The sequence below is a fragment of the Myotis yumanensis genome, unplaced genomic scaffold, assembly GCF_028538775.1.
Source record: "Myotis yumanensis isolate MYYU_CA2020_CCGP unplaced genomic scaffold, mMyoYum1.0.hap1 SCAF_13, whole genome shotgun sequence".
Classification (NCBI taxonomy): Eukaryota; Metazoa; Chordata; class Mammalia; order Chiroptera; family Vespertilionidae; genus Myotis; species Myotis yumanensis.
This window is the reverse complement of record NW_027223764.1, coordinates 18,602,370-18,621,585: the sequence shown is the minus strand read 5'-3', so window position 1 is coordinate 18,621,585 and position 19,216 is coordinate 18,602,370. Positions and strand designations below refer to the sequence as shown.

The 19,216-nt window shown below is 58.0% G+C and overlaps 1 protein-coding gene across 10 annotated transcripts in view; it reads left to right on the top strand.

The window, feature by feature from the left end:
* The first annotated feature begins 395 nt into the window (after nucleotides 1-395).
* The window catches only part of PAX2 (paired box 2), a 92,136-nt gene continuing 73,315 nt past the window's right edge, over nucleotides 396-19,216 (top strand). For 5 of the 10 annotated variants that reach the window (XM_070432498.1, XM_070432501.1, XM_070432500.1 and 2 more), the window contains exons 1-4: nucleotides 396-1,151; nucleotides 11,758-11,868; nucleotides 15,334-15,502; nucleotides 16,232-16,429. In XM_070432498.1, coding sequence (XP_070288599.1) covers nucleotides 1,127-1,151; nucleotides 11,758-11,868; nucleotides 15,334-15,502; nucleotides 16,232-16,429 — 503 coding nt within the window. In that variant the 5' untranslated portion in view covers nucleotides 396-1,126. Of the gene's footprint in view, nucleotides 1,152-6,951; nucleotides 9,431-10,572; nucleotides 10,712-11,757; nucleotides 11,869-15,333; nucleotides 15,503-16,231; nucleotides 16,430-19,216 lie in introns of those variants that run through there. The other 5 variants (XM_070432502.1, XM_070432493.1, XM_070432497.1 and 2 more) reach the window with 3 other exon arrangements.

Here is a 19,216-nt window from a genome sequence, read left to right as displayed (position 1 = left end):
GGGGTACACAGGGGGTAGGAGTAGGGCAATGGTGCTTGAAAGGTGTCTGAGTGTTTAAGTAGTAGGAGTACAAGAGAGTGCATATGAGAAAGTGGTGTGTGAGAGGTTTCAAGGAGAATTTGTGACAAAGGTGTGAAAGAGGTAAATTCCAGATAGAAAGGGCAGGATGTGGGGGAAAGCTAAAGGGAAACTTAGCTGAAGTGATCCTTTGTTCAGGCATGAAAGAGCATGAGAGTGTCTGGACAGGCTGTGCACCTGAGGGTCCAAGAACTAGGCTGAGAGGACCAGAACACTGTGGGATGGCGTGGCTCAAGTGGGCGGTCACGTGATTGTGGCAGGAGTTTGGGAGGGCTCTGGTCATTTTCCCTTTCCCTGGGGCCCGCACCATCTCCTTAAGGCAAGGACAACAGGATTTTTCCTTTTTATTCTGAGTTGTTGTTGTTTTAATGCAGAGAAGGAGAGCTTCTGAGGGACTCAGGGAGCAGTTCCACAATGTATTGGTGAGAGGGACCACCAGGGAGGTGGTCCTGTGTGGAGGAGAAAGTTGGGGTGTGTGGGTAGGGATCTTGGAAACTGAGGCCGAGACCCCGGTGTGTGTGGCAGGCTGTGGAGCCCGATGAAGGAGAAAATCAGATGGGGCCAATGCTGTGAGTCACCGGGAAGGGGACCTCACGGAAGTGGGGAGTGCAGGAGAGGATCATAGATGCCCCTGCGCTTGAGGCTGGAGACTGACGGGGAGCGCCTGTCACAGTGAAGAGGGGGTGGGGTGAGAGAGTGCCGGCGTCTAGGCTGGGGAATCGGTCTCTGGGTGCCTCTGGCAGCGCGGGAGTCGCTTGCCTGAGGCTGGCTCGGGGCCTGGGGGCGTGTGCGCGCGTGTGCGGGGGCGGAGAGCCGGGAGCTCCCCCGCGCGTGGCTGTGCCTCTGCGCTGCCGGGTGCGTGAGCGCGGGCAGGAGCGGAGCGCACCGCCGAAGCGGCAGGCAGCCTGGGTTATCTGAGCCGCTCAGTCTTGGGTGGCTGCGCCCAGCTCTCGGGCGGCGGCGGCGGCAAAGGAGAGACGCGCTGTCGGGGCGAGGCGGTTCGGAGAAGCGAGACCCAGGCCCGGACAGCAGCGGCGGGGAGCAGAGCATGGAACAGCGCTCTGGCCGGGCAGGTGAGAGCCTGGAGAGACCCGTCCGCGCCGTCGGCCAGGGGGTTGGCTGAGAGGGATGGGGGCGGCCGCGCCAGGGCCGGACTCCACTTCCCCTTCTCTCTGTGCTTGCCTGATGGCGCCTCTGTAGTGGCTGGGGACTGGGCTCTGTGGTGTCTTCCCACCACGGGGGCCTCCTGGGCTTTCCTGCCCACTGTCCTCTAAATCGACTTAAAACTTTCCGTCCAGAAAAAGTGAGTTACAACTTCTCTTGGCCTCTTTACAGAGCCTGGCATTTCCTTTCCGCTGCGCGTTTAGGACTTTATCTTTCCACTTGCCCTCGGTGGAAATATTTTGCACAACTTTCTCCGAGTTGGGAGCACTGGGAAGGCCTTAGTTTCTAGTGGGAACTGCTGTGGGTATATGTGCATGTGTGCTAGTGGACGGGGACTTGCTGTGTGCATGTCAGTGTGCACGTGTGGGAAGGTTTTGTGTATTTGAGTAGGAGCCAAAGTGTAAGCACTAGTGTGTGTGCCTAACACGTGTGGAGAGAAGGCTCTGCCCTCCCCCCCAATAAAAAATTCCAGGGAGGCCTGGGACCCGGGGAAAGGTGGCAGGCCCCAGGGGACCCAGGTGGGGAGAATGTGAAGCTGCTTGCCCAAAAAGTGAAGGTTGTGGAGGGCTTCTCTCTCTCTCTTTTCCCCTTCTCTCCCTCTCCTGCCAACTCAGCTCTGTCTGCCCATGAGGTGCACTGGGGGTAGTTCAGGGTGGGAAGCTAGGACCCAAGTTTAGTTTTAGATTGGAGGGGGGCAGGGGAGAAGATTGGATCAGGTTTCCAAGAGTTTTCCATAATTCCACCAAGGTCAAAGGCTAACTCTAGCCTCACTCCTCCCTTTCCTCAAATTTTCTTCCCCTCACCGCCCCCCTCCCCAGCTCAGGTTCTGTTCTTTCAGCTGATAATGCAGTTTCCACCCTCAGCATCCCCCTTCCTCTAAGTTCTTGGCCCAGTCCCTGGGTTGTCTCCATTCCCCCTTGGGAATGGCACCTGGGCCCCCAGGAGTGTCAACTGTGGCCTCCTGGGCTTTTAGGGCTCTGGGCCACCCCTCTGCACCAGAGGTTTAAGTAGGGAGATCAATAGCAAACAGTTGTAATGATCTAATTAATTATGGCAAAATTAAAAGCGAGTACAAAATCAATCTCTGATGGTGTTGAAGATGGAATTCAATTGAGAGCCCATCTGTGCACCCCCTCGACCGTATAAATATGCAGCCCAAGGACAGATCTAATGGCTGGGCCTTTCTGGGAGCCTCTCTCCCCCTCTCCTCCTCTCCTGCCCCCGTCTTCTCTCGCCCTCACTCTGTCTGGATCTGTTTTGTCCCCTGCCCCTATTCCTCCTTCGCACCCTGTCCCGTTTGCTCAGTCTCCTGACACTCCCACTTTTCCATTTTCCCCTTTGGAAGGCAGCTCTCCCTGCCTTGCAGGCCTGGGGTGCCTGGACCTGCTTCCCACTCCCAGAAGACGGAGCTTCTCTCCAGCGCCTCAAGGAGAAGGCAGAGCGGTGTGGGGGGGGGGGGGGCGGGGGGGCATCCTTGACCTCCGGTCAGGGCCCTCATCTCAAGTTTCCTGGCGCTCGGGACACTCCAGAGGGGACCAGGGCGCTTACCCGGTAGCGGCTCTCCCGGCTGGCCGGACAGAGCGGCCAGGAAGACTAGCTGCTCATTGCATTCCCTTCCCCTTCGCTCTTTCCCCCGCTTTTATCGGTGGGAGGATCGCATTCCCACCAGTCGCGGTTTGGGGACGGTGGGGAGGAGCTGTGGAGCCGGGCCTGAGAAGAGCTGTTTCTTGAGAAGGAAGTCGCTGTTCCCATTGAGGAGGCCCCGCCGAGTTCTGGAGTCCTCCACCCCTCGGAGCCGCCTTCTCTCTTTCTCTGTTCACTGCCCCCTCCCGCTCCTCTGCCCTCACCTCTTTCAGACACAAGCCTGGCTGCGGCACAGCTGCCCGGGGCCTCGCGTCGCCCTGACGGCCCCCGCGTCCCTTTCGGCTCCATCCAGCTAGTTCAAAATGACAATGACACGCGCGTGCGAGCGCTACTGCCGCAGACGCCCTGGCGCAACCGCCGCAGCCGGGTTTGCGAAGGATGCGGGTTTTATTCAGTGGCGCTGAGCCTGTTCCAGAGCAGCGAAAACCATCAGAAAAAGGGGGAGGACAAGGAGTGGGGGAGAGAATCAGCATCTAGGTCAGCTACGGTCAGACCACCCAAAGCCCCAGAACCATAAAAACAAGACCTTTACTTAAGGTCCTTTCTTTTACTCTTGTGGCCTGTCCCAGCTGGCTCTCAGGCTCCCTGTCACTGCCCCCGGCCTCTCTCTCCTGGAGCCTGCGCCCACTTCCCGGCCCACGGTGAGTTCCCAGGGTTCTTCCTGCCCTCCGAGACCCCTCCCACTCCCTGGTCCCGCCGCTGGGCTCTCAGCGCCCGGGGGAGACACAGCCCGACGCCTCCCCGCCCTCTTTCGCCAGGCCTCCTCACCCCGTTATTAATTGCTGTGTTGACCTGCAGGATTGATTGGCGGCCCCTCTGGATGAGGCTGCGAGGCCTTGGCCTCAGAGCAGCCGCGCAGCCCAGGGCAGAGGGAGGAGGGGGGGGTGCTGGCTATGGGTACTGAGCTCCTAACGCAGCCCCGCCTGGGACACAGCTGTTTGCCTGGACACCCTTCTCCACCCCCACCCCTCCCCCCCACGACACACACACTTTTCACACACCCTTACAACACTCACACACACACACTCTCACGACCCCCTCGCCAAGGAGACACAAGAAAGTCTCAATTGATTTAGAAATGGAAAGAGGCTTCCTCCCTACGTTAGTCAGATTCTCCGATACATTCGTTAGCCGCGGGTCTAGACCTCCTCGCGCCCGGCCAGACGTGGCGGATTGCACTGCTAGGACCCGGGCATTATTCCGTCTGAGATTTACTTTGCATCTTTTTTCCCCCCAGGAACACTGACCGAAAAGTTACATATCCCTGGATGCGGGTAACCCTTGCAGTCTCAAACCAAAGCACTTTCCCCAGAAAGAGCCAGTGCCCTGACTCCTGAGAGATTCGGTTCAGCCCTTTTGTTTCAAGTTGGGAAGGGGGGGGGGGGGGGGAGTGGACGGCTCTGGACCCCAAAGGGCGGAGGGTGGAGGCTTGCAGCCGCCGAGGCAGGGGTCTGAGCCCAAGCGAAGGACTTTCCCCGCCTCCCCCGCCTGCCTAACTCGGCGCGCGCTTTTGCATTCTCTCTCTCTCTCTCTCTCTCTCTCTCTCTCTCTCTCTCTCTCTCTCACACACACACACACACACACACACCACAGCAACACTTCCTGCCCCGACCCCAGGCCACAGACCCACCGGCAGGAACCCCAGCAGGAGTGAGCCCCGGACCTGGGCTCCAGGCTAGAGTGGGCGGAGGCTGCAGGAGTGGACTGACCTCCGCCGGTCCCCGAGAGCCCTCTTCTCCTTGGTTCTCTCCCTGTCTCACCAGCCCCTCTCTCCCCCGTTTCTCCCTCTTCCCCTCCGCTCCGGTCCTTTGTCTGCAGCCACTTCGCGACGCCAAGCAGCCCGTCCCCGCCTGGGCGGCCCTGCCCTTGGCTTCCCAGGGCCGTAGGCGGGTCTCCCCTTCCTTACCGCTCCCGGCTCTGGCGCGTTCTCCGCCCGCTCCTCACACCCGCACAGCTGCTGGCAGAGGAGACCGGGAGGGCGGGCGCCGCGGAGGGATCCGAGAGTAGATTTGGTTCTTGCTCTCAACTCCGGGACAACTCGGCCCTCGGGCTTCTCCCGCCTCTCCCACTGTTCCTTGGCGCTGCAGAGCCCCGCGCCCTCGCGCGCCTGTGGCCCCTTGCTTTCCTGGGACTCTGGCTGTGGCTATTCCGCTTCCTCTGATGAGCTCGGCCTCTGGAGTTGCGCTCCCCCTGCTCAGCACTGAGTTCCCCTTCGGCTGCCCCGGTCTACCGCTCGCCCCCTTACTTCGTAACCCCCCTCGTCGGGTGGACTTGCCGGGTAACGCCTGGGACGTCCAGGGCCCGCCGGCACCGTCTCCCTACACCACAGCCAGGTTAGGCTGAGGGCTCAAGGCCTGATGAGAAGAGGGTTAATCATTACTTGGGCACCACACTCAGCCTCACTGGGACTCTCTCACCCCGGCTTGGGGAGGAACCTGGGAAGGGGTACTTGGCCAGGCGGGAACCTCGACTTTTCCCAAATTAGCTTCCGCAGGCCTTCCAGAGACAGGTGCCTTCTCCATGCCCTCCGCACCCCTTTCACGCCCTTTTCTTCCCCTCCCCTCTCCGCCTTCCACACCCCCCCTCGGCCAGGCCTCCCCGCACCATCTCATCTCCGCTCTGGCATTGGCAGGTTGACTGCAGGTCCTGGGAGGACCAACTTGCTTTGTTTGGAACCGGACTGGACGGGATTTCCTTCCCCAAATTTCTGCCAACGGGCCAGCTCCTCCCGACGGTTTTGGCAGATTGGCCCAAAGGGGACCGCGCCAGAGGCGACAATTAACCCGGCTGTTCGGGTGGGGGTGGGGTGGGGGTGGGGAGTTTAACTGATCCTCAAGCAGCTGCGCTAGTGTAGTGGGGCAGGCGTGCAGGAGGAAGTGGTAATGGAGGAATGGCAGGAAAGAGAGAGAGCAGGGTGGGAAACATGTACAGGGTGTGGTGTGGTTATGGGAAAGGAAAAAATCCTGAAAGGGAAGAACCCAGGAAGGGAGACAATGAGGGATCTTCTAGTTACCTCTATAGGATAGAAGTTGTCTGGAAAATACCACCCCCTGCCTTGCCTAAATGCCCAGCCCCCCCCCCCCCCTTCGTGCAAGGTTAAGGGTTCAGAGAGCCAGGCCCTTATTCCTTCTTCTACTATGGAAATGTTTGGTTTGTAAGTGCTTTCCTATTGGCTAGCTCCATAGAGTAGGCAAGACAGGTGTCATTATCCCTATTTCACAGGCAAAAAGACTGAGGCTCAAAGAGGCCATAGGACTGTGCAGGCGGCCGCTGCTCCTTCCCGTGGGCTCTGGGGTGAGTGGTCCCTTTAGCTGTTCAGAGGTCCATGGGTGTCTGGGTGTGGGTGTGTGTGAAGGGACTAGACTGTATCCAGGTTTGACCAGGGCCTCACTGCACCCCACCCCCACCCCCCAACTTGTTCTCTGTTGGGCAGAACCCTCCACTCCTAGTTTAGACCTGTCTCGACTATTTTTTCTGCTCCCCAGTCCGGTGGCCCACCAGCGGCAGCCACCTGGCAGGCCCGTGCCACTAAGAGGCGGCTTTGGTGGCCAAGTGGCTTGCATTGTCGTTTCCCTTCAAAGGGGCTGAGAAGGGCCGGGCAGGTCGCTAGGACCTCTAGAAAGAAGCAGCCGGTTGAAGGGGGAGGGTCCGGGGAGGATAAAGGCGCAGCACGTGCGCCAGCCGCCACAGGACCAACAGACCGAGAGGGCGGGGCGGCCTGTACTCTGGCCCCCCGGGCTTCACGCAGGGAGCCCAAATATTGGGAACAAAAGCAGGAAAAGAAAAGTGAGAGCAGGAGGGAGGGAGGGAGCAAGGGAGGGAGCGAGGAAGCAGAAATTAGGGGGTCTTAGATGAAAAAAAAAATAGCTTTAGGGGGAATGTGCCGTGGAGTGTGAAATTGCAGCCCATGGTGCTCCATATTGTACCAGAAGCTCTTCCAAAAAAAAAAAAAAAAAAACCAACAACCATCCTCCAACGTGACCAGAGGGCTAGAAAGGGGGAGGGGGAGAGAACGGGGAGGAGGAGGGGAAAGGGCCGGGCAGGAGCTGGTCAGGCCGAGCAGGAGAGGGGGTCGGATGCGTGCGCCCACTGCCTGGAATCTGATCTCCCAGTGTGCGCCCCGGGGTGCGCCGGGAACCTTGGGGCGAGTGGGCCTCGGGCCGCCCGGGACTTGGGTTGTTAGACGAACTTTTTTTCTTTTCTTTTTTTCTTTTTTTGTGAAGGTGATGACTTCCAAAACTGGGAATAATTCAGAAAAGGAGCTCAGCTGCGGAGCTGCTGCTCTGCACCACCCTTTTATCTTCCCTCCTCCTCTCTGCCTCTCTTCCCTTCGGACTAGTTTTCCCCCCATCGGTTCTAAACAGCTTCTTTCCCCCCTGAACTTTAATGCATTTAATTTGGTCCTCGCTGTGGGAAGCATTTCCTAGGGAGATACATTTAATTTCGGAATTTCTAATCCCCTCCCTGAGAGGCTGGGCCCTGGCTCCCCTCGCTACTCCCCAGGAGGCCTCAGGAGTGGAAGGAGGAAGGCAGGCCTGGCCAGCAGGCTGGGGCACGGCTGGGGGGCTCCCGCTCCCCCAGACCCCCCAGACCAAGCCGCCTTCCCAAACTTCTGGAGGTGGGGTGCCTGGGCCACACCGTTCAGGGCCCATCCTGCGGAGGGGAGGCAGCCACACCTCTACTTTCCCTCACCCGGTGGAAAGCCCTGGGTCAGGGACTGGGAAACTGGAAAATGAGCAGAAGGATCGCCAAAGAATCGGTGCAATTGGGGGCAACAGACAGGGTTTCCATAAGCCCATCCCTTCATGCACAATCTGCCCAGAAACCAATTTTGGAGTTGGGGTGCTAGTTGGGTGGTTGGTTTGGCTTGGGGGGGGTGTCTGTGCGTTTGCACATAGTAGGGCGGAGAAAGGAGCTCAAGGGGGACTACTGTCTCCTGACTCCTACACCCTAGCAGAGCAGGCACAGGCAACCGGAGACTCAGGCAGCTTTGCTGGAGGAAGGCAGCAAGGGTGGGGGCTCTGGGCGCCAGGCAAGCCTGGCAGGGAAGGGAGTGGAGAAGGCAGAGGAATGGAGATCCACAAGGAAGATTTATTGGGCAGATCAGATGCACAGAGGTGGCTAATGAAGCAAATCCCGAGATGGGTATCAGAGCAACTCCCCAAAAGTTTATTTGCCTTTAAATTTCCGCAGGGAGGCGGGTGCCTTGTTTGAAGTGTAAATGCCCCTGGGTTGGGGGGTGGATGGGCCGCTTTGAAAACACCAGAGAGAAAAGGTTCATTTAGAGGCGGACGGAAAAGCAACCAACCCTGACAGGTCGGAGCCCCGGTTGTGTTTGGGGTTGGGTTGTTTTCTTTCTTTCCCTTTCCTTTTCTCTTTCCTCTTCTTTCTTCTTCCCTTTCTTGTTTTTTTTTTTTCCTTCTTTTTCTCTACTAGGCTCTATAGAAGAAAGGGAAGGACAGGAAAGGGAGCATCAGCGGGAGAGGCCAGCCCTTCAGCCTGGAGCCCCAGGAGAAGGCAGAGCCTTGGCTAAAATCACTAGGGAGCAGGGCTCTTTGACTTTCTAGACCAGGCGTGGGCAAACTACAGCCCGAGGGCCGGATCCGGCCCGTTTGAAATGAATAAAACTAAAAAAGAAAAGACCATACCCTTTTATGTAATGATGTTTACTTTGAATTTATATTAGTTCACACAAACACTCCATCCATGCTTTTGTTCCGGCCCTCCGGTCCAGTTTAAGAACCCATTGTGGCCCTCGAGTCAAAAAGTTTGCCCACCCCTGTTCTAGACCCTGGAAGGGCTGGAGCTAAGGAGGAAGCTGCCAGGGCCTGGCCTGGGGGAGGCTGACCAACTCGTGTAGTGCTGGATGGAGAAGTGGTCCCAGAAGGGGCTGAGGTGAGGTGGGTGGAACTCTGGAATCTCAGTGACTGCCTGGGAATTGGACTGTCATGGAAAGGTCTTCACTTCTTAGGGGGTACGTGTGTGTGAGAACTACATCCAGCATACTTTGTGCATTAAGTCCCCTTCTTTACAAAAGGTGAAAGCGCCTCTTGCAAATGCCTGTTGTCTGCACCCACACGTCAACATACGTGTAACGTAGGGATGTGTCCGGCTGGTTCTAGAAAAACCTGAATCTATGTGTGGTTCTGCCCACAGTCTTGTTCCTCCAGTAGTTCAGCTTCTCAAAGACAACTTCCTGGACCAACACAGGGAGATGGGAGAGAAGGGCTCCCTGAGTTCTGGGTTCTGAGCTCCTTTCAACAAGGACCTTTCCTTGATGCCCCCAAACCCCAATTCTGGATTAATTACCTCCCTGAGAAAGCCCACGCCTGTATCAACTAACACCACCTAAGAGCCTGGACTCCCAGGCCTTTCCCTTTAGACTGAAAGAACTCTGGTTTTCCTTTTTCACTACCCACACGAAGTTAGTGCGTGTTCGTGGGGTTTTGAGGCCAAAGCAAACCCGAGAGCGCCATCTGCAGGTCTCCAGAGGAAGAGACTGACCTTCAGGGCTGGACCCTGCGTCTTCAACCTCCCGCCCTAGGTAATCTGCTTGGCCACCCGAGGGAAGTGGGGTTGGGGGCTGCGAGGGAGGAGGCAGGTGGAGAGGTGTTTTTCCTCTCAGAAGTTACTTAGCAGGTGGATTTAGGGGATCGGGCTCAGGGGGATCTAGGAAGTAGGATAAATGCTAGGATCCCAGCAGACCCGGTCCCCTAATGAGTGGAGGCTCAGAAACATGTCAGGCTGCGCCTGGCCCTAGCCCCGTGAGAGGATTAAGGGCACCCCCCGCCCAAAACCTGGGTGCAAGAGGTCCAGTAGGCGTTTCCTCCTGGCGGAGACGGGTGAGTGTAGCCCCTACGTTAGCGGCCGCCTGGGCTCCGCCTGCCAGCGGGACAGCCGGTTCTGCAGGCAGGGGCTAGAGGAGCCCCGAGTCCGGGAGGCTGGAGCGCAGCGCGGGCTTCCCCGAGCCGCCCTTTCACAGACCCAGGGAAGCGGGGGGAGGGAGTGAAGGAGGGAGAGAGAGTTAAAACATCAGCTGAAGTGCCAAGATGATTTATGAGACGAGGGAAAATATTTCATAAAGATCTCCTGGATATTCTGTACTTAACCAGTTAGGAGACAAAGGGCTTCTCCTGCCTGGTGCGTGCAAGCGAGCGGACCCGAGCGAGCGAGGGAGCGAGTGCGGACGAGGGCTGCGGTGGCTGGGCCGGCGGCTCCCGCAGGAGCGGCCCGGCCGAGCGCGATGCGCCCCCAGTGCAGGCGCCGGGTCCGCGGATCTGGCAGCGGGCGGCGCTCAACCCTGTGCGCAGCCTCTTCTCCCCAGCCGGGGAGAGCCAGCTTTGGTCGCCTGCGTTCTCTGCCGCCAGCGACCAGTAGCCCCGCACCGTCTCCCTCCCCAAGCCCTCCGTAGGGGTCACCCCAGGGTCCAGGAGCCGAGTCCCCGGCTCGCCCACTGTCCGGCGGGTCCCACTGAAGCAGGCGGGTCCTTGTCTTAGGTGTCCACCTCGATTCTAAACCGAGCGCTCTGGGTGCCCAGACCCCGTGGGCAAGGTGATGAGGGAAGCCCTACGCGCAGCCGCGCGTGGGACGCGAGAGGACCAAGTGCCGGGCACTTTGCCCCGGAATGAGAATTGGGGGGGTGCGTGGGTGGGGAGGTACCTCAGGAGGGAAAGGCGAAAGGGAAGGACCAGAGAGAGGAAGGAAGAACCAGGAAGGAACGGAAGGGAACTCAGAGCGCAGAGGAGGGGGGTTAAGACTGGGGATGCGGACCCGGCTCGGGGCGGCGCGGCCCGCGCGGGCACTGGCCGGCGGATGGCAGGGCTGGGTGAGTTGGGACTTCCAGCCAGGCTTCCGAGCGCTCCGTGGCTCCGTGTCGATGCCTGAATATTCATTACACGGGCCGCCCTTTATCCTTATCTAACGTTTATCTTATCGGCGAGTTTCGTTTCTCAGCGTAGTTTTAATCCCGGGCTCCCCTTCCCCCTCCCCCTGGCCCGCTCCCCTCCCTCCATCTTCCTTCGCCCGCTGCTCCCTCCTTCCTCCCTTTCCCCCTCTCCTGCCCTCCCCTTGCCGGCACCGGAGTGACAGGCGCGGGGCCCTCCTCGCCGAAGCTCGAGGCTCCGGCGCTGGCGAATCACAGAGTGGTGGAATCTATTGCCTTTGTCTGACAAGTCATCCATCTCCCAGCGCGGGGAGGGGGAGGGGGTCTGGAGGGGACTTTGCAGCTTTTAGAGAGAGACACACCGGGAGCCCAGGCTCCAGTCTCTGGCCGAGCCTTCTCGCAGCCGCAACCCACCTGGGGCCAGCCTGGTGCTGCCGGCGCCACTCGGCTCCTTCCCTCCCTCCCGGCCCTTCGGCCGCCTCGGCGAGCGCCGGCCTTTTCCGGGGGCGGGGGCCCGGCTCGCGCTCTCCCCGCCCGAAGGCGCCCGCTCGGACATCCCGAGGATTGCTACTTCTCTGCCAACTTCTCCAACTCACCGGCACTTGGAGCGGCCCGACTCCCCAGCCGGCGCCCTCGGGCCACCCCGGCTCCTCGCCCTCTCCGACTGCTGCCTCTCGGATGACCGGGTTCCAGGGGAGTTGAGCGAGCCGCCTCCCCCTCCCAGCTTCAGCCCTGGCCGCCGCGGCCGCGCGCGCCATGCGCCCCCAAATCCCCCCGGCCCGGCCCGCCGCCTCGAGGCCGTTCTGCTGACCCACCAGCCCTGAGTCCCGACGGTGGGAAGTTGCGGGCACTGCGGTTGCCAGTTCCAGCCGGCCAGGGAGGAATCCCCGCGGGGAGATCAGCGCGGCGTCCCCCGCCCCCGTGCGCCCCGCCGCAGCTGGGCGCCCGCTCACCCCCACCCCCAACCATCCCTCCCTTTTCTCCTCAAGTCCTGAAGTTGAGTTTGAGAGGCGAAACGGCGGCGGCAGCCGCGCTCCTCCCGCTCCTCTGCCTCCCCATGGATATGCACTGCAAAGCAGACCCCTTCTCCGCGATGCACCGTGAGTACCGGCGCCCGGCTTCTGTCCCAGCTCAGCTCGGGGCTCCCCGTCCCAACCTGGCTCCATCCTGGCGCGGCCCGGCCCCTGGTGCTCAGGTCCCATCCTGGAGGCCACACTGGCTTCTCCCAGTCTCCCCTTTCGTTCTTCCTCTCTCACTTCCCAGTGTTTCTAACGCCTTCCGTTTCTCTCCTGCTGCCTCCTGTCACCCATGCTTCTCCCTCTGCCTACCTTCCTTCCTTCCTTCCTTCCTTCCTTCCTTCCTTCCTTCCTTCCTTCCTTCCTTCCACCTGCTCCTTGTTAAGTCATGGATCTATACCCCATCCCCACCAGAAACCCCAATTCCCTAGCCACCCTCTTACCCTGGGCTGGGGGACTAATGAGCTGGCTGTTCTCAGGGTTTGTGTTGTATTTTCTCTGTCTTCTGTCTCTTCCTCCCTTCGCCTCCCTCCCCTCATCTTTACCTTTCCCCAACTTGCAGTGTGGTTGTCCAGGATGAGACTTGGAGCATCAGCAGCCTCAGTGTCAGGACAATCAGGCAGAAGAGTATGGGGGTGGGGTGCCCCCTTCTGACCCTCAGCTCCCAGTATCTCCAGGCGGCCAGCCCAGCCAAGGCTTCTTATGGGCTGGTTTGAAATGCTTCCTTTTCTTTCCTCTCTCCCTTCCCTCTCTTTCCCCTTCTCTGCTCCTTGAGTTGGGAGTCTGAGACTGGCAGGATGTGGGGTCTTCTTTCTCCGCCCCACCCGGGAGATGCTCCAAAAACAAAGACAGGTTCCAAAGAGACATTGAAGTCCGCAGGAGCCGGAGTAGAGGAGCCTCCGGGAGGCACCTGGGCAGAGCCAGGTTCTGCTTCTAGTTCTGGAGGCTCCTTGCCCACCTTCACACTCCCTGGTGAGGACGGTTTAGCCAGTGACCTGGCCAGGGTGTAGGCAAAGAGGGAGAAATATGGGGGAAAGAACAAAAGGAAGGCAAATGCCAAAGCAGAGGAGAAAGGAGAGCAAGATCAAAACATGGGCAAGCGAATAAAAGAGAGAAAACAGAAAGGATGTGACCAAAAAAAAAAAAAAAAAAAAGGAAAAAAAGGAGGTGAGGAGCAAAGAAACCAAAACAAAATAAAAAAGGGGAATGATTTTAATTAAATTTGAATTTAATTCACGTCATATGTCTTTAGCTTGGAAAACAATTCAGAGATTTTTTTCAGGCTTTTAAAAAAGATAAATGGATCCTAAATAAAAACATCTCCTCCTTTGTAGATTAATAATTAAGGATGATTTGTAACTTCACAGGGAAACTTTTTAGAACTAGCTTGATATATGTTTTGGATGAGAGAGCCCAGAGGAAGAGCTGAGTTTTTCTCTAAGCATACATTTAGCATTACAGGGAGGTGAGGGAGCTTTAAGAAATACCCCTCGGATAAAATACATTTTCCTAAATAATATCCAAGCACAGGAAACCCGAGCCAGGAGCCCTGAGCTGCGGCGAGTCTCCGCGAGCCAAGCCCGAAACCCAGGCTCCTTTCCTGCGAGAGTGAACCCGGGTCTGCGCGCGGGCTTCGCCCAGCCCGCCCGCTTCTCGCCGCTGCCTCTGCCCCGGTTCTCCTCTCTGGCCGTTCCGAGGGGACCCTCCGAATCCCGGCCGCCCAAGGGGGGCCACTTTGAAAGCTGAAGGGGAGCAAGGCGAACTGAAGGTGATCGAAGGAAGGGAGAGACCGCGGCGCGGGCGGCGGACCGGCCCGCCAGCAGCCGCAGCCGGAGCCGGCGCCGGTGGCGGTGGCGCATTCCAGGCCCGACTCAGCGCCGGCTCCGACCCCCCGGACCTGGACTCCCGCCGGGCCCCCTTCCATTCCCACTCCTTAGATTGGGGATGAGGGGCCGGGCCCAGAGCCCGGGAAGGCTGAATTATTCATCTTTAATCTGCCCGCAGCTGCCGCCTTTTCATACCGGTAACGCGAGTTCTCCCGGGGCCTAAATTATTGATGGTTGAGGTTTGGAGGGCGGGGAGGGGTGAGGAGTGGGGCTAGAGGTAGGGAGACCAGCGGAGACGAGGGGGTAAAATAAGAGGTCCCGGCCTCCCCCAGCCTCCAGATCCGAGACCTCTCCCCGGGGGCATTGCCGCCGGCGCTCTGGATCCCCCCAGAAGGGGCCGGGAGAGGATCGAGCGGGACGCAGACGTCCCCGCTTTCTCCGAAAGTCGCCGGAGGCTAGTCTGGCAGGGGCAGCAGGTTGACCGCAGGGTCCGGCCCAGCCGGGCCGCTAGAAGTCTCTGGGCTTGGATTGATCAGGAACCGCGGCTGCGGCTGGATCGCTCTGGGCGCAGGCTTGCTAGACTGCGTTAGGCCAGGGAGCATGGGGAGCCGGCGGTCAGCGCCCTCAGGCCTGACACCCGGGAACCACCTGCGCTCCGAGGTCGGAAGCCAGAGCAGGACTTTGGTTGGAAAGTCAGCGCCCTCCTCCTGGCCAGGCAAGCGACCGCCCTGCTGCGCGGTGTCCGGTCGGCTGCCAGGTCTGAGAGGTCAGAAGGATGCGAGCTGGCCCCGGCTGGCTGCGCAGGGTTCTCCGTGAGCCCTCAGCTCGTCCGGGCGACCTGTACCGGGCGACCAGGGCGAGGCGGTGGGCCCCGAGCCTGGCGCAGCGGCTCGCGGCCGAGCCATCGCCGCCTGCGCTCTCCCAGGCTCCTTCCCGGACACGCCGCTCACCGCTGCCTCCCCGTCTGAGCAAGGCCAACGCGGCCCCTGCTTCTAAAGCCTTCCCTCCTCCACCTGGCTTCCTTTGAACTTTAGACATTAGGGAGACGAGAGGATAGAAAACATAAAGGAAAGGAAAACTCGATTTAAAAAACCAGAAAACAAAAACACAGAGAAAGAGGTAGGAAAACTCCAATCCGATTAAAAATAAACACTAGGGAAAAGGTGAAGAGCAAAAGGGGGGTGTCAGGGACGTAGGGATGTCCCTGTGTTCAGAGCCCTTAGGTACAGAGTCACCGGGACTTAGAAAGCACTGGCCTCCGAGCACATCGCCCGCACACACCGACCACTCCATCTTGCCTGCGGCTCAGGCGGGGATCCCGCTCCACGCAGGTTCTGTCCTCTGTCCGGCCTGTCCTTTCTTCAGCATTCTTTCCTGCTGGCATTAATCCCACCTCTGCTGTTTCCCCTTCTCCCCTCCTTTCTCTTGCCCTGCATCTCCATTCCTTCGCTCGCTTTCTCCCTTGTGTCTCACTGGTCTCTGAGCCCGCTCTTTCCCAGCCCTCCACCCAGCAAACATCTGCACCTCCGCATCTCTGCCAGCCCGCAGGTTCCAATCCCCAAGCCCCCGGCATTGTGGTCTTCCGGCCCCCATTCTCCCGAGACCCCGGGAACATGCCCCTCTGCCCTGCCTGCTCCTTTCCCAAGTCTTGGGACGAGGACCCTGACTAATGGCCGGTCCCTGCTGTATGTGGGGTGTTGTGTTTTTTCTTGTCTCTCCCCAGCAGGGCACGGGGGTGTGAACCAGCTTGGGGGGGTGTTTGTGAACGGCCGGCCCCTGCCCGACGTGGTGAGGCAGCGCATCGTGGAGCTCGCCCACCAAGGTGTGCGGCCCTGCGACATCTCCCGGCAGCTGCGGGTCAGCCACGGCTGTGTCAGCAAAATCCTGGGCAGGTGAGGGCCTCGGAGCTGCCCCAGGGAGGCACCCTGCCTCCTTCCCCTATCGGCCCTGGGTCTCCAGCCCGGGGACTTGGCTAAAAGTTGAGGATGCCAGCGGGAGAGGGACCTGCCCCACTGGGGGTATCTGGAGAGCTGCCCCTTTTGGAGAGGGCGCTCAGGTGGTGGCTGCAGCCCCAGGAGCAAGGGTGGAGCAGGGTCATCCAGCGCCTGCCCGGCTCCAGGGTCCTGGAGGAGAGGCAACCTGATTCCCATCTTCAAGAAGGGGGACAGGGATGCCTCTTCTAGCAGAGTTATATGGACTGGGGGACTGAGGTATAGGGGGGAGGAGCAACGGACCCCCAAGAGGAGAAAAACAAACCTTGGGGAAGTGGAAGGAGGATCTTGGTTCCCACAGGGGCTCCGCTCTAGGTGGGAAAGGGCTGGAGATGGTGCCTTAGCCCTGGTCTGCCTTGGGGGCCTGGAAGCTCTTCCCAAATGAAAGGTTGGACTTTCACTGCCAGGGGCACCTATTCGGGCTCCCTTCCTGGAGGGAGTGTCCCCTTGTCCACCCTCTCATCTTCCGTTGAGTCCCCTGCCCTAGCCAGGCGCCCTCTCAGCCATGCTGGGCCTTTCCCCCTGTGCTGCTGCTCTGGGCAGGAGAGTGGCTCAGCGTCTGTGGAACCTACAGCCCCCCTGCCCCTGCCACTACTGATTCTCGCTGACCCGCCGGCCTTCCCGGCGCAGGTACTACGAGACTGGCAGCATCAAGCCTGGAGTGATAGGCGGTTCCAAGCCCAAAGTGGCAACGCCCAAAGTGGTGGATAAGATTGCTGAATACAAGCGACAGAACCCAACCATGTTCGCCTGGGAAATCCGTGACCGGCTGCTGGCCGAGGGCATCTGCGACAATGACACAGTGCCCAGCGTCTCTTCCATCAACAGGTGAGCAAGCCACCCCGGGCTGCAGAGCAGGGCTCCAGCTCCCACCTCCTGCCTGCCAGGGCACCCCAGCACTCCATCTTGGGATCTTGGTTCTTTCTTCAGCCTCTGCCCTTCCTCCCTACTCCCAGCCACAAAGTATTTTGGGCTGAGAGAGGGGATCTAGGAGGCAGAGAGATAGACAGACAGACTGAGCTATCTCCAGCTTAGGGCTGAGTATTCCCTGCCAGGCTTCTCCCGCTGGCGTCCTGGAAATGAATCCAAGTGTTTGTGGTAATTAAGACTCCAAGATTACTCGCCTCGGTATCTAGAGACAATCACAGCCCACAGCCAAAGCCTTTAAAATGACCAGTGTCTATTCATCGCCTCCAAACAGACTTCCCTTTCTAAAGGCATACTCCCTTCCCCAGGGACAGCAGCCTGTCCTGGCTCCCCCATCCTCCCTGCCAACTCCCACAAAGCTTGCCTCCCCGGAGCCCAGGCCTTGCTAGCCAGCTTCGCACAAATTTCCGGCCTACAAGCAGGAGTGTCCAGGCCTTCGGAGCAGATGCCAACCACTAGCCAGCAATTGGCAGGGACTAGAGATGGTGGACAAGGAGTGGGAGATCAGTCAGGGAGGGAGAACTCTGGATTCTGAGGCTGAACCTGAGGAGATGCCTCTAACCACCTGGAGTGCCTGTGTCCAGGCCTAAGAGTGCACTGTTGACAGGCTCAGGCACATGGGGACGACACAGGCTTGAATCAACTTGATGCGTAATAGCAGAAGTTAGTTAGTCTCCCAATCTCCAAGCCACTCCAGCATGTGCATACTCAATCCATGTATGCCAGTGTGCAAATGTGTCTATCTGTGATGGGTACAGCACATGTAAGCAGTAGTTGGACATAGGATGGCTTCAACATCACAGAACTGTACAACCTGGCACTAACAGAGACCCTGTACATGTTCCAGATGACCTTGGCCAGCCTTTCAACCCATGCCCCCCATTGTAAGGCAAATCCCCAGATGAGATGAGGGTTAAGGGTTTCATACCCTTGTTATTCTTTGCCCTTTTCACAGGCTCATTTTCAGGGTAATAAAGGCACTATCTAATAATTTAGAAGCTGGCATCACATATCAAGGTGGTTTTTAAAAATATTTTGTAAATGATATGGAATTATCCCAAATCATCCTGAAAACAGCAGGTAAAATTAGCTGGTAGAATGTACCTTGGCTAAAGAAGATTCCCTCTGCCACACTCATGCTGTAACGTACTGCAAGGCGACCCCAGAAATTATCCCAGTGTGTGCCATCTGTATTAAAATGGTTATTCAGTTATGAACAGGGTAACATAATACTGATCAGCTAATTATACACCCTCCGAAAACCCTCAAGCTCCCTGGGCCTGGCTCAGCTAGGTATTGAAAGCATAGCAGTTTGACATTCAGACACCTTCCGAAGAAGCTGGAGAAAGATGCTGGGTGGTTCCAGAGAGGAATTAGTCTTTTGCATTTAAAAGCCAGAGAAGGCTGGGCCGAGGCAGGAGTAGTGGCTAGGGAAGGAAAGGAGACAAAGCATTCTTTTCCCAGCCATCTGGAGATTTAGTCTCTTGGCTGGTTGCTGGTGCTTGGAGTGAGCTGGAATTGGGGTCTTGGGAGGAGAGTAGCCCTGCTGAGAGCAGTGGTGCTGGGTCTGGGTGCTCGTGTTCTGGAGAACATTAGAGAGAAATGCCGCTGTCAGTGATAGCATTTGCTTTTGAGGAATCCAAACGTATGGTTAAGGCAGTTTGCTTCCCTTGATGGGCGGAGGATTAGAGCAATCAAGGCAGGCATGGGGGCAGTACCCCTTATCTAGCATCCCTTGTCCCCTCACCCCAAAATATACTCCTCACTGACTAAAATGATTTTGGAAGCTGGCTTAGGTAAAAGTTTGGGAATGCTCTCATCCTGAAAAGCCATGGAAAACGGGGGACAGGTGACCCTAGGATCAAGCTCCAAAGAACTTAAGGTGCATCTGTCAGAATTGGGAGAAAGTAGAGAAGTGAGTCTTGGTTGAAATAAGAGTGTGAGAAAGGAGCAGCCTCAGCTTGACAGCTCTGACAGCGGCAGAATCTGCTCAGTATGGAGCCCTGTCATCTGAGGGGCACGGAGGCTGCCTTTGGGTGTGGAGAAATAGCCGTCTGTGGGCAGGTGTTGCTGTAGATGGAGACAAAGTGGGAGGAGAGGAACGGGGAAGCTCTGGGTCTACAGTTAGGCTTCCTGCTCGCTTTGTCAACAAGGAGCTGTGAGGGTATTCTCGATTTGGTTTTGGGACAGAATCCTATCATGATTAATATTTTGGAAAGAATTCTGGGAGCTTCCCAGTGTGCTACTGAGTCGGGGCTGGAGGGATGCATCTGGGCCCCATGCCTTTAGCTTCAGCCCTGTTGGTGCTTTGTTCTGAAGGGGAGAAAGTTATCTGAGATGTGTTCTTTCACCCTAAAGCCTGAGAAAGGCAGGTGTTTCTTCTGGTCTGGTGATGTCAGGATCTTGGTGAATTCTCAGTCTCTGTGGAAAGAGCCTGGAGATTTCACCCTGTGCAGAAAGTGCAGTGTCTTGGGGAACAGGTAGTGCTTGAGTTGAGAGCTTTACTATTGGTGAGATGCCAACGCGTGTTGGGTACTTTATAACCATTATGAGTAAGGGTGTGCATGTGCCCGTGGTTGGCAAGAAAGGAAGTCCACACATGCTCACCCACCTGAGCCAAATCGTAAGGTTTTTCATATTCTTCTCCTCAAAACAGATGCTGTCGCCGCACTTGAAATATGCTGTTAT